The sequence below is a fragment of the Vanessa cardui genome, chromosome 1 (assembly GCF_905220365.1).
Source record: "Vanessa cardui chromosome 1, ilVanCard2.1, whole genome shotgun sequence".
Taxonomy (NCBI): domain Eukaryota; kingdom Metazoa; phylum Arthropoda; class Insecta; order Lepidoptera; family Nymphalidae; genus Vanessa; species Vanessa cardui.
In genome coordinates this window covers 13565069-13578751 of record NC_061123.1, presented here as the reverse complement: position 1 = coordinate 13578751, position 13683 = coordinate 13565069, and the positions used below count along the sequence as shown (strand labels likewise).

Sequence of the window (13683 nt, the reverse complement as noted above, 5' to 3'; positions counted from 1 at the left end):
TAATGCAATGAATAATATTGGGGTGCACTTAAAAATATTAAAAACTGTACAATCGTTTGATGCTTAAAATATTCAAATACGAAATCGATAGCTCTTATTCAGAACATCTAATCTACTAAAGTGTCCTAACGAAATTTATTTCATTACAACCCTTATAACAGCCAATGAAACCTCTGGGTGTCGTTCAAAAACATTGTCGAAGACCCAATACACGAACTCAGTTTCAGCTTCGACAGCGTGGAATCATTTATCTAAAAGCCGCTCCCATCCGCTATCAAAACTAAATCAAGTAGGGCGAGAGACATAAACTCGACCGCCCTTGTAGTAAGATAAAATGTAAAGGGGAGTTTGATTCACTTGTGTGACAGCGCACGTACTAACCGCTCGTCAACCAGCCCTCGTTACCTCTCTATATTGGAATAGCTCTCTTTTATATTCTATTACATTATAGATATTGTACTCTCAAAACATTTGAATAACAAAATTGTTTAATTCTGAAATGCCCTTTACATAATTCATTAAATTATTATTACATATACGCGATAATGTAATTTGAAAGAAGATTTACGTCGTTTAAGTCGTTCTTATAAGTTTTGATGCTACATATTACAGATGAAACATAGGATTCTTTATTTGTGATTGAAAAACGCCTCGTAGATAATTATCTCGATAAGCAAATGCAAAATAATTGAAATTAATTCATATTTCTAGTTGAAAGCTGTGTGAATGAACTAATGAAAAATTACATTATAATAATCTGTATTTTTTTATGATATACTTTGGTAGACAAATGAGCTTATTGTAAAACACCAACGCAAAGACATTTTGGATCTGTAAGAAATATGTACCTATCATTCCTTACATCGCCTATTACAGGAACTAATTAGAGGATTTATTCACTAAATAAAAGAAATGGCCAAGACGATTGCATTTATAAATAAACTGAACTTAAAACCGTACTTTTGAAATTACTCCAATTTTTAATAATATTATAATCTTTCCTTCTTTTTTAAAATCTTAATATATTTTAATTAAATTCAAATAAAAACAATCAGTATTAAAATGGTTTATTAATAGGCTTAATTTCTTCCTTAAGGATTACACTGTAATTTGCTTTGATTGAGAATTTTATTTTTAAATATTTTTAATAAATTTAATTTAATTTAATATTAGAATTTTCAGTTCTAAACTACTAACCATTAGGAAAGCTTGTCAGAATGACTGATGTCCTTTTCACAATGCCATATTAAGTAATTTTAATGTATAAATGAACGTAATTTTGTATGACGTATTTCATTTATGAGTTTAATTCACATTCATTAAATGCTGTTGCATCAAAAATATTTACGACCAGCATCGAGCGATAAGCACATCACAAGCGCGATGTCATTATTAATTACGCCTTTATATCAGACTTTATACAATGTTATTCGTAATATATATAATTTTTTTAATGCTACGGTAAGACGTTACGGTTTTAACTAAACGATATCGTTTCAACAAGCGGGTTCATCTCAAGATGAGCGAGCATAGCATCTGGCTTGGTAATTAAGAACATCTGCCTACATTCAATTTTGAAACCCGGTGGATGAGACTTGGCCCGTACCCCGTCGGGTCCATTTGGGAGGGTAGAGCAAATTGCTAAACTTTCAATTAAAGAGTTGTTATTCAAACCGCTCCCGGTTCCTCGACGGAATTATGTTTTATTTCGAAGCGAAAACTCTGATGGATACTTATTTCCCATTCTACTTAGCACCAGTTTAATCTTAAAAGAGAACAGTCGGAGCAATTTATGTTAATAATTGTTTCTTTTCTGTTTTTTTTTTATTTTAATTAAAATATGAAATCTTACATATTTTAAAGATTCAAAGTGAAGAAGTCTGAAGTATTTTTGTTATCGCGAACTCTATGGCAAAGCGTAATAATTCTGATACAAAAATGTCATAAGTATCGATATATGATGTGAAGATGCTACCTACAAAAACAGGCTTCATTAATTTCATTAAAATTAAAATTACTAAGAATCCTTTAAACTATCTAACAAACAGAATATAATAGGCTCAATATCGCGCTCTGGTCTTTGTAATATTTGCAATATTTACTTATTTTACATACAAATTTATTCAGAAAAAGAATTCTGGTACTGATATTTTTAACATAAAATGCTAATGTGCCTCCGCAACTAGTCGATTGTCATCGCTGAACACTGATATTGACGTTATGGGAATTTGATGAACTGTCGGAGCGCATCAAGCCGAGAACGACAAAGTCAAAATTAACAACATTTATTGCGTAACCCATCGAATTTAGCCACTTTTACAAAATACACTAGAAAAAAATTAGTTGTATTTTCATTAAAAAATACACTTGTATTTCTAATTACGCTAATTGGTATTGAAGTCAAAACTTGTTTCGAACACATTGGTTTCGCTTTATAAGTTGCTAACGAACACGGACGTACGAAGCCACGAACAAAAACTAGTGCATAAAACCACACTCACAAAAGTAATGCTAAACAAAACCTAAAAACAAAACTTCAGTAAGCGTCCTGATTCTGAAAGTGGTAACAAATCCAAAATAGCGCTAACAAATGCAGAACCGCATTCGTAGAAAGTGTAAATGGATAGTTTGCGGCAACATTCGTGTCCGAGTTAACAGTTGCATAGCTGGCGACTGAATACGACGAGAATGTAAATAGGGACGAAGGTTCTGCTCGCAATCATGTGAGAAATGTGAGCCTGTTTGCTCACGACGTTTACTCATCCATCGTATAAACGTAGTGGACTGCACCGCGTCGGGTAATATTACTATTTATGTAACACTGCTTTTGAATTTGGAATTCGCGTCATTTTAATACGTTCGTCGTTTGTTTTCGTTATAATGATAATTGATGACACAAAAATTTATTAACTCTATCTGGATAGACACCACTCGCTATTACTGTTACATACATTCTACCAAATATCACAAGTATTGCTATGTGCCGTGTTCTGGTTTTGAGGTCTTAGTTTTCAAGGTCGGTGGCGCTTAATTATCATTACATAGTATAAAACAAAGTCGCTTACTACTATGTGTCCCTATGTATGCTTAGATCTTTAAAATTACGCAACGGATTTTGATGCGTTTTTTTTTTTTACTAGATAGAATAATTCAAGAGCAAAGTTTTTGTACATAATTAAGTAAAGAAAAAGAAAAAATCTTTAGTATATTCAGTATCAGCATTGCACCTGTGTGAATCCGGGGCGGGTCGCTAGTTGATGATATTATAAGAGATATTTGATATACGTTGCCAATTTCTATGAACAGTTGTGATCATCCATCATCAAATTTACTTTATCAAATTACACTTTACCTACTTTTACAAAAAAAAGTTACGAATAATTTTCCAAATTATCAACATTAATAGATGAAGATGATAATCATTAGGTGATATAAATAATTTAATATAATCCGACTCACTTATCACCAGATCAACAAAACAAGCCAACTCAATATCTGACAGGTATCCTTATGCTTCGTGAATAACCACTAAGAAGGGATTTTACGGAAATTGACTCGCTGAGAGGTGAACGAGGACGGATTAGGGAGTCGATTGAATGACACTTCCTCTGAAAATTATAAGCAAATATTATTATTGAGTAATGAGATATATACATTAATTTGCATCGTGTCTGAACTTAAGTCTTCTTAAATTTTATCTACACCATGAAATATAAAAAATAAATAAAATAGTCTTAAATTATTGTGTATCAAACGCGGTCATAAGCTTACTAGTTATGTATGTACGAAAAAATATTAATGATTTGATGAGAAAATGTGATACTCAGAGCATTGGTGCAGGGAGCAAACACAATCTTGTTACTCCTGTTTCTCGACTGCATAGAGTCAGTAACTTCTTTGTGTGACAATGTATACGGTTTTACAACAGGATCCCAGAAAGCGTTCAAAATGTTCAAAATTTATATAATATATGAGACACAAAAAACCCCGCTGAGTTTCTTTCGCCATTTCTTCTTCAGGGTATTTTCTTTTCTGGTACCGGTGGTACTGTTTCAATTGACCATCAATAAAAAAAGTGTAATACTTCTATATTGAATAAAGTAATTTGAGTTTGAGTTGAGTTTGAATCGAGGAACATTGTCTTGAACAAAATAATTAGCCATTTCCCGCTAATACGTAATCCGCACTATCTTTATCCTACGCTTGTATCTCCGCAAATATTGCAACTTCAACATAAGATATATATAATTATAATAGAAGCATTTTGGTATTAAGTATCTGGTGTTATAACGAACTTAAAAACTTTGGTAGGTTTGAAAATATTGCAAAAAGTATGCTATTATTTTACGACATTTGAATTTCCATCTTGTAAACAGTCAAATATAAAGATATTAGGACTTACGCTTTGATCAACTTGTATTGTCTGAGGATTTCCGCAAAAATTAATAAAAGATTGCTACGTGCACCTATTTTTCTATACTTGGATCTTGACCATAAAACTCAAACTCAAATTCCTTTATTCAACACAATACGTTACGCTTACTCATAGATTGTCAAATTAAGCAGTACCAACGGTTCGGATAAAGAACAAGACTGACCTGAGAAGAATCGGCAAAAGAAACTCAGAGGCTATCTGTGATTCCCACAGAAACCACTAAACGTTCGTCCTCCACACGGACCGGAGAGACTGCTGGAATGTTCTCACTTAGCTATCTCGCAATCGCCTGTTGCACCTAATGCATTAAACATTATAAATTTCAAACTTACCCCTCAACAAGGAGAAGAGACCTTAATGTTGTCTTAGATTTTCGCGATTATTACACATTGAAATAAAACTAGTTTTAACGGATTTAAGTCGCGTATATTAATTATTTACGACGGGTAGTCTACCCGTGACCACGAACGCTGTAAAGTGCTCGAAACGTAGGGATGATAAAAATAATTAATATACGCGACTTAAATCCGTTAAAACTAGTTTTATTTCAAGAAGAGTCCTTGTCTCAGTAGAGGGACCCTTATAGATTACTTTTATTTGCTTTGATTACCTAACCTTGATTTTAAGTCATGTTCTTATGCTTATAGTTTACGCACCCTTCAAACAGAAAGGCTACAATTCTTAGTATTGCGGTTTGCCGGTTGAATATCTAATGAGTAGGTGATACCTACGTACGTATTCCCACGTAGGTGTCTATTTTGACGTCTTGCTCTTCATTCTAGCTAGCTATTAAAGTCTTATTATCACGAGAGCTCAGATTCACCATCGGATTAGCGTGCTTTCCGAGGAACGAGAGTTTACAGACTTAAAATTTGCGGACTCCAAGCTTCTATGTTTTCGATGGAAATTCCAATAATTTTTGTTATCTTTAATAAATTTCCAGACTGCAAGCTTCTATGTTATCAAAGGAAATCCCAATACTTTTTGTAATCGTTTATTTTAATAAATTTCAACCTTACCAGTATTTAGTCATTTAAAATCTAACATATTGGTATAGCAAGAAAATTTACTAATCCTAGAAGGATTTAATGATACCAATGTATAATATTTTTAATTAATTACAATTAATATTACTTCCATAACATTACAAATATTACAATCGTGAAAGTTTCCATGGATGGAAGTTTGTTACAATCGTTCCAGAATGGCTGAACGGATCTGAATGAAATTTTCCATGGATACAGATACAGTCTGAAATAGGATGTAGGAATTTTTTTATCCCAGAATAATACCTAATACTTGAACAGTTTATGTGGGTGATTCAACGATCCGAGACTAGTAAATAAAATGAAAATTACTACAAGACTATATTACTAAATAATCTATTATAAAAATAAAATAATATTAAAATAGCTAACCATGTTATAAAGAACTGTTCCAACCCACAGAACTTCTTACAAAAGGTAATTTAAAAAACCATTGCCTGGGTGAAATTGATAAAACTGAACATACGTTTTCATATCACTTCATTAGTTGTTCTAATTATCAACCGTCTGTATTTTCTAAAAGGTGAAAATTAATAATAATAATTCATTTAAATTGTCCCGCCTCATTCACAACTCGATTTAAAAAAAATTATGGATATATTTTGTCGTTTAAAAATGTATAATAAATAATTTTTAATGATTTACAATTATGGATAAGTTTTAATCTGGCTAATCGTGGACCTACATGAAATTATTTTCATACGTAGATATCACGATAGCTAGGCATACATTGTCACCGTCTCTTCGTTTTCCACTATTAAATTTAATAACTTTTGTGAGTGCCTATGTCATTTGAAACATTTCAGCATAAAACGGTCCTTATTATCTAGGTGCTAAGTACTAGATTAATACTAATTTCCAGTGCGCTTGATTTTAAAGTAGTCTCTTTACAGTATGTGCAGTGTGCGTATTAATAAAATCATTTTATATTTATTTTTATTTTTGTTTTATTCATATATCGAATACATTTTTATGATATCCGTTCGTGGTAACGAGTTGACTGATTCCGGTTAAAATTCGGATAAATTGAGATATATAAAATGGAATACATCACGTTAAATCAAAACACGCATATGACTGTATCTTTTTCATAAATCAAAAATACACTTTATCTGAATAGCCTCTTCATTTTGAATCATATTTTTTCAATACTATAATATATATTAAGTGACGAGATGAACCAGTGCTTAGAACACGTGCATCTTAACCGATGATTGCGGGTTCAAATCCATGCAAGCACAACTGAATACTCATGTGCTTAATTTGTGTTTATAAGTGCGTCTCAAGCTCGGCGGTGAAGGAAAACTTCGCGAGGAAACCTGTATATGTCTAATTTCCATCCATTTCACGTGTATGCCATATGTATACCACAATCCACAATCTCCTCAAAGGGAGAGGAGGCTTTAGCCCAGCTGTGGGATAATTTACAGGCTGTTACAAGATTTTATAGATGATAAAAAGTATGACTTTGTATTTTTTAAATGTTGAAAAAGACTAACTACTGGTTTTCTTGCCGGTACTTCTCAGTAGAATCTACCTCCGAACCGGTGGTAGCTTCACTTAATTGTAAAATGACGATTCAAAAGTGCTTGTAAAAGCGTACTTGAATAAAGTTTATTTTGATTTTGATTTTGTTGTTGTCGTTGTTGCTGTAATATATCTAAAATGATTGTATGTTGTTTCAGGACCGTGTGTGAATAAAGCTCTTGGCTCGATGCGCGCCCGGCGCCGTACGCAGGAGCATGCTTGTGCACCTGTTTGTGCTTAGCACCGCGCTTGCGGCGGCCACGAGCGGCAAACACGGTACGGAACTGTCAAATAAATATCTACCTCACTTTTAACTATACATTAATATTGTTAATAATATATCTATCTCTTTTATTATTCCACTTGTATCGTAGCTACGGTTGGAGATCTCCGTGGATACATTTTCAGATCCCTAGGCTACTATATTTTTAATTATGAAATTATCGCTATTTTATAAATAAATAAAGAAGCATTATACTGGTTTATTTCTTGGTACAAAAATCATAACTAATTTAGATAATAAATTAAAGCAATTCTGGAATGAACTGACTTAAGAAATTCAACGAGATTATTATTGTTATTCTTCGAACAATTATTTACAGTGAAAACAGTGATTAATATTATAATTTATTATAATTTATAAATATGAGACAACATCACATACATCACTCTGATCCCAATGTAAGTAGCTGAAGCACTTGTGATATGGAAAATCAGAAGTAACGACGGTACCACAAACACCCAGACCCAAGACAACATAGAAAACTAATGGTAATCTACATCGACTCGGCCGGGAATCGAACCCGGGACCTCAGAGTGGCGTACCCATGAAAACCGGTGTACGCACCGCTCGACCACGGGGGTCGTCAAATACAATAACATTCTCTATTTTAAACAGCTTGGTGGTCCTCTTGTGCCCACAGTATGTTATCAACTAAATTGGGGCTATTTTACTTCAAATAATGATACATTACATTCTACGAAACAATTACTGACCATGACTTCACAGAATCCAGTAATACGGGTAAAATAAAGTAAAGTTTACGCTGGTTGTCTATACGAGTATGACCAGCACAATTTCTAAGATCTGTTAATATTACGAACAAACATTACAAATATCTTGAGAAGCAACAGTCTATACTTTTATTCCTACAAATTTATTTCCTAGACAAACTTGAGGTCCTTTGTTATACATTGCACGAATATCCCTCTTGTTATGGACAAAGATCATACTGGTTATTGGCTACGTTACCTCAAAGTAACGGTTGAGTGGAATAATAGCGTAAAAATAATACACACTAGCCTTAGCCTTATACTTATTATTAGGGGTACATTACGATTTCTTGTCCATGATTTGTGCATGATTTAATTATGGCGGACACATATATGCATTGCACATATCGATTACATAAAAATGTCGTTATATTTTGCAAAAATAATCTGAAGCTTCCCCAAGATATCATATAAGGTTTCAAGGTCGATGTGAATAAAAAATAATCCTGGAAAATAATATATTTAAGGAGCAAAAAGGTTATATATAAATAAACAAAACAACTTCTTTTCAAAATTTTTTGCTTCATTTCAAATCGGGTTTATACATTTGAAGCAAAGAAGAAATGCTTTTTTTACGATAAAATTAACTATAACATACTTTATATGTTAATCTTTTAAACATTACATATATCCTTAATGTGAAACTATCATTGCCACGCAAAGCCCAGATGCCTGTAGTATTCTGTGAGAAAAACTCGAAACTCATATCAATAATGAAAAATTTTAACAAAAGGAAAAACCTACTTAATTTCTAAAAAACATATTTTTTAAAGTATTCTCGTATTGTTTTTTGATAGATCTACAGTAGGATTTCCATTACTCAGTAACTCGATAAGCAAAAGCAATTTTAATGCAGGCAAAAGAGACACAGGGCATTGGTAATATAAGGAATGGTCACTACAATCATTGGACCATTTACCACCAGGTGTCCCATCGGCCAAGTAATATATTAAAGAAGACTGTACTATGACATGTATAAAAGCGCTACACAGGACTCTCCTTTTTGAGGCTAAGAATCGGAATTCATTCCAACATGCTGCTCCAATACTGCATGTGTATGTGTGTGTACAAAAACATGCAATATTGGAGCAGTGATGTATATGATTCATTTGATACATACAAGTTTCTTTCATCTCCAGGCATGAGATGAATTATTATAAACACAAACTAATTACCTGAAAACTCAGTCTTGCTTGTCTGACAAATAACCGTAGTTTCAGCAAAGATTAACGTATTTTAGGTATGTTAAATAATTAAACTAAAACCGTGAAACGCTACTTTTGTAACATGAGGATTAAAGTATAAACTTTAAGCCATATAAAAGCGAGCAGGCTCAGTTGTTAGAACGCGTACATCTTATACGATGATTGTGGGTTCAAACCCAGGCAAGTACCACTGAATATTAATGTGCTTAATTTGAATTTATAATTCATCTCAAGCGGCATTGGAGCATTGTGGTGGAGTATGCTTCTAACCTCCTCAAAGGGAGAGTAGCCCAGCAGTGGGAAATTTATGAGCTGTACATGATGATGACTGTATACAATTGCTTATAAAATATTGCTGAACACAGTACAGATTTAGGTTATTGTATCTGATAAACAGTCATCGATCAAGTTGTTTCTCATTAGCAATTAATTATTGACTAATACAAGCAATAATTAAGGGGTAGGTAAGGTCTACCAATCATTTCGTTTGTAACGCGGACCGTATAATTAGTAGAAGCAGTGTCCTTGTTTTAGCTTGAAATTCCAGCATGACTATGAATTTGAGTTCGCGAATTTAAGTTTAACTTTAAATTAGCTCGCTTAAAACATAACTACGAGGATATATTACTAAATAAGTCCATATTCAAAATTTGTATTTTTTTTAAATACAGTATCGAAATACCTTCGTACATATTTTCGAATGGTATATTTACGTATTTAATTGAAGTTTCCTCGGATTACAGATGACATGAATTTAAAAATAGAAGGTATTTATTTGCCGTTACAGTAATGATGAATTGGTGGTACCAACCTTACCACTGGTACCGAACCCAGAATGCTATGAAGTCACATCACATGTATGCTGAACGGTACTTTCTCGATAGTCGTTTTTGATGTCGCAATTCACTTTTTGACATTTCAACGTGACATTTGCATTCTTTTTGTTTACATAGTACCTCTACTACACAAAGCCCTACAACCTTCACAAACGAAACTTAAAAACGTCTCTTTCATTTAAAAGAAACGACTTGTTGATATTAAGATAACAATTGAAGAAGATAAAAAAGGGTACTTAAAATACTCTTATAGTAAGAGCGTTCTTTAATTGCTTATTTTGTATATATAAAATACAATAGAGATACGAGTATGTCCATGCATACATATATAATTTTATTTAACTAACATGACTGTGAAAAAGAATAAATACTGAGTATCTTGTCGGTACCTCTCGGTAGAATCTACTTTCCGAACCGGTGGTAGCTTCACTTGATACTAAGCATATTTTTTTTCATAAAATAGTTTAAGTATATATATTTTATATAGCTTAAATTTCAATATCGACAACGCTACACTAACAAAGAAAATGCTTCGCAAAAGCCTTCATCATCCGTCCGGGTTCGCTTATCCCACATTTACAAAACTAAATGCAAAATTATGTGAAATTAGTACAACAATTGTTGTACAACAATGACACTGATTGCACTGGAGCTCTGTAATTGAAGCAAACATGTATAATTATGTTGTGTTAATATTATGCTCAGGTTACTGCGATGATTTGTCGCTTGCAATTGTAGGTGCTATGAATACATTTTACAACTATTATTCGCAAACGGGAAATTTGAAATGAGATCATTTTCGATATCACTCGGCTTATGTTTGCTGACTGTACAAAAATTGCACTAAATTTTTTTTTTCTAACCGTACTTTATATTTTTTATTTTAGTGATTACAAATTTCTTAGCTTTGTAACATAAATGTATAAAAAGAAATGAAGAAATAATTATGGCAACAAATTTGGTGAAAGGTAAATAATAAATGTGTAGAGAATCGAAATAGTCCCATGCGTCCAATATCAATTATTGGTTGATGGGTAAGAAGGCTATCAGTAGAATTCCATTCCACGAACATCTATTTTTATGTATTTGTATCCGTTGGAATTTTTTGATATCAAAGTTTCACTCGACAAAACGAATATAATAACTTTTGCTATATTTTCTTGAGTGTATTTCCGTAATAGTGGAAATTGAGTACATGATATGTAAAACATCGAATAGTTTAGAATGAGATAAAAAAATTAGATAAAAATAAGGTTAGATAAAAAAATAAGGTTAGATAAAAAGATAAGGTTAGATAAAAATTTTTTTATAGTAGGTATAGGTTGGCAGACATGCATATGGGCCACCTGATGGTAAGTGGTCACCATTACCCATAGACAATGAGTATGAATATTAACTAATCCTTAAATCGTTGATGCGCCACTAACCTTGGAACTAAGATATTATGTCCCTTGTGCCTGTAGTTAGACTGGCTCACTCACCCTTCAAACCGGAACACAACAATACTAAGTACTGTTGATTAGCGGTAGAATAATTGATGAGTGGATGGTACCTACCCAGACAGGCTTGTACAGGAATGTTTGGAAAGTTATTGATGGAAATTAATTTAGGGTTTTTTAATACATTATATTAAAATAAATTAGGTATTTTTATGCGCCTCTTTTGGAGTAAAAATATAAATGATGTGTACCAAATAATTAGATCACAAAATTTCCCACATACAGGTACATATAAAATTATTTATTGCTTGCAACTTCGGTAGATCGTGTAATCGTATAAGGGACCAAAAAAGGCCTATTTTCCTAAAAACCCAATAAATGCTCGTAAAGTTAACGTCGGTAAAGTGAATTTCTACCAAATTTGTAGTAGTATGGATTACATCGTAGTATACACTTAATTCCATAATGTGTATTAGCTATGGATATCAGATGAAGTGTAATAAATAACTGCGGTGCTGTTCTGAAAAGAACTCACTTCCGATCTCATTCTTTAAACGTTAAAGATCAATTTACATTGATACCGTTGGTAAAACGAGTTGATGAAAAACTAATGGCAGACTTTAATTTTTTTACACGCATGTATTCCTCAAGATGTTTCCTTTGCCGCCGTGCGCGAAATCAGTAACACATATTAAATAATGGAAATTCAGTGGCGCTTGTTTGGACTTCGCAATCATCGGTTAAGATGCATTCGTTCTGACTTCTGGGTCAACCGAGTTCAGTTCGCAAATTTTACTATAACTTATTAATGTAGTATAAGGCAGCTTATGTAATATTATGTCGTTGGTGGTGTGTCGAGTGGTGACTAGTGCGATGACTACGTACGGGACAGTAATTGGATACTGAATCGTGACTTTATTATTATTCTTAAATAAAGGTGAAAGTCCTGTCAAAATCAGTCCAGCTGGACAAACAGATAGACCGACAAATATGTAATAAATGTTATTTTTAAATAGGTAGGCAAGCTAATTGTCTTTAGTTAAGTTATCAACGTACCACGAACCTTAGAAAATAAAACATAAAAACTCTTTAGGTTATGAGTTTTACTTATCTATCCAAAATATAACAATACTAAATATTGTTATTGGTAGCAAAATATGAAATTAGTGAGAGTACCTACTCAGACAGACTTGCGCAAAACCTACCAAGAACTTCTTTATCTTTATTTACGTTAAGTAACTAGACATAAATATAACAAAATCATAATAATAACAGATAATTTTCAAACTAATTCTCAAATTAAGTTCGAGATAAAATTCACAATTTAATTTATTAGCTTACTCATTCATTCATACAAATTAAATGAACATGAAAACTTAGACGTAACTAAAATCAAATTAATCAAAGTGAGCTCTTTGAAGCGTTTGACTTATAAGTCAGTGGAATTTGAACCTATCACTGGTTTTGAATAAAGATTATTTAAAGAGGAACAGACAAGACAGTTGTCTTAAGTCGTCTCAGAAAAACCCTATAAAATGAAGCTACGAGGAAGTAAATCGTTTTACTTATAATTAACATTGGTATACCGAGAATCAATATTTAAATACATCAACCAGTGATTAATACTTAAAGTACTCTGGTACTAAAAACTTTCTCGATTATTATTTTTTTATCGAATGTGGTACTCTGTCTAACTAAGCAGATCAAACGAAAATCGGTACTTAATAACTGGGATACAGATTTTCGCTGATTTTAAACGTGATTAAATTGATAAAAACTCAAAAATCACTCAAATCCCAAACACTACAAACACGGACCAAAAATTCTAACATGACGATCTCCGTAGTCGAGAAGTGTGTACACCGGTTTTTATGGGTACGCCACTCCGAGGTCCCGGGTTCGATTCAAGGCCGAGTCGATGTAGAAAATTTCATTAGTTTTCAATGTTGTCTTGGGTGTGGGTGTTTGTGGTAATGTCGTTACTTCTTATTTTCCATAACACAAGTGCTTTACCTACTTACAGTGATATTGTCCAATATTTATATTTATTATTATATAAGTAAAACAATATATAATCAAGCTTATAATAGTTATACCAAACGTGATAACACATTTAATTACACAGAATTTAAGTGTAACATC

At 32.6% G+C, this 13683-nt stretch overlaps 1 protein-coding gene across 1 annotated transcript in view; it reads left to right on the top strand.

The window, feature by feature from the left end:
- Window positions 1-7178: 7178 nt before the first annotated feature.
- The window catches only part of LOC124531437 (lachesin-like), a 63508-nt gene continuing 57003 nt past the window's right edge, over window positions 7179-13683 (top strand). The window contains exon 1 of the mRNA XM_047106026.1: window positions 7179-7284. Coding sequence (XP_046961982.1) covers window positions 7224-7284 — 61 coding nt within the window. The 5' untranslated portion in view covers window positions 7179-7223. The remainder of the gene's footprint in view (window positions 7285-13683) is intronic.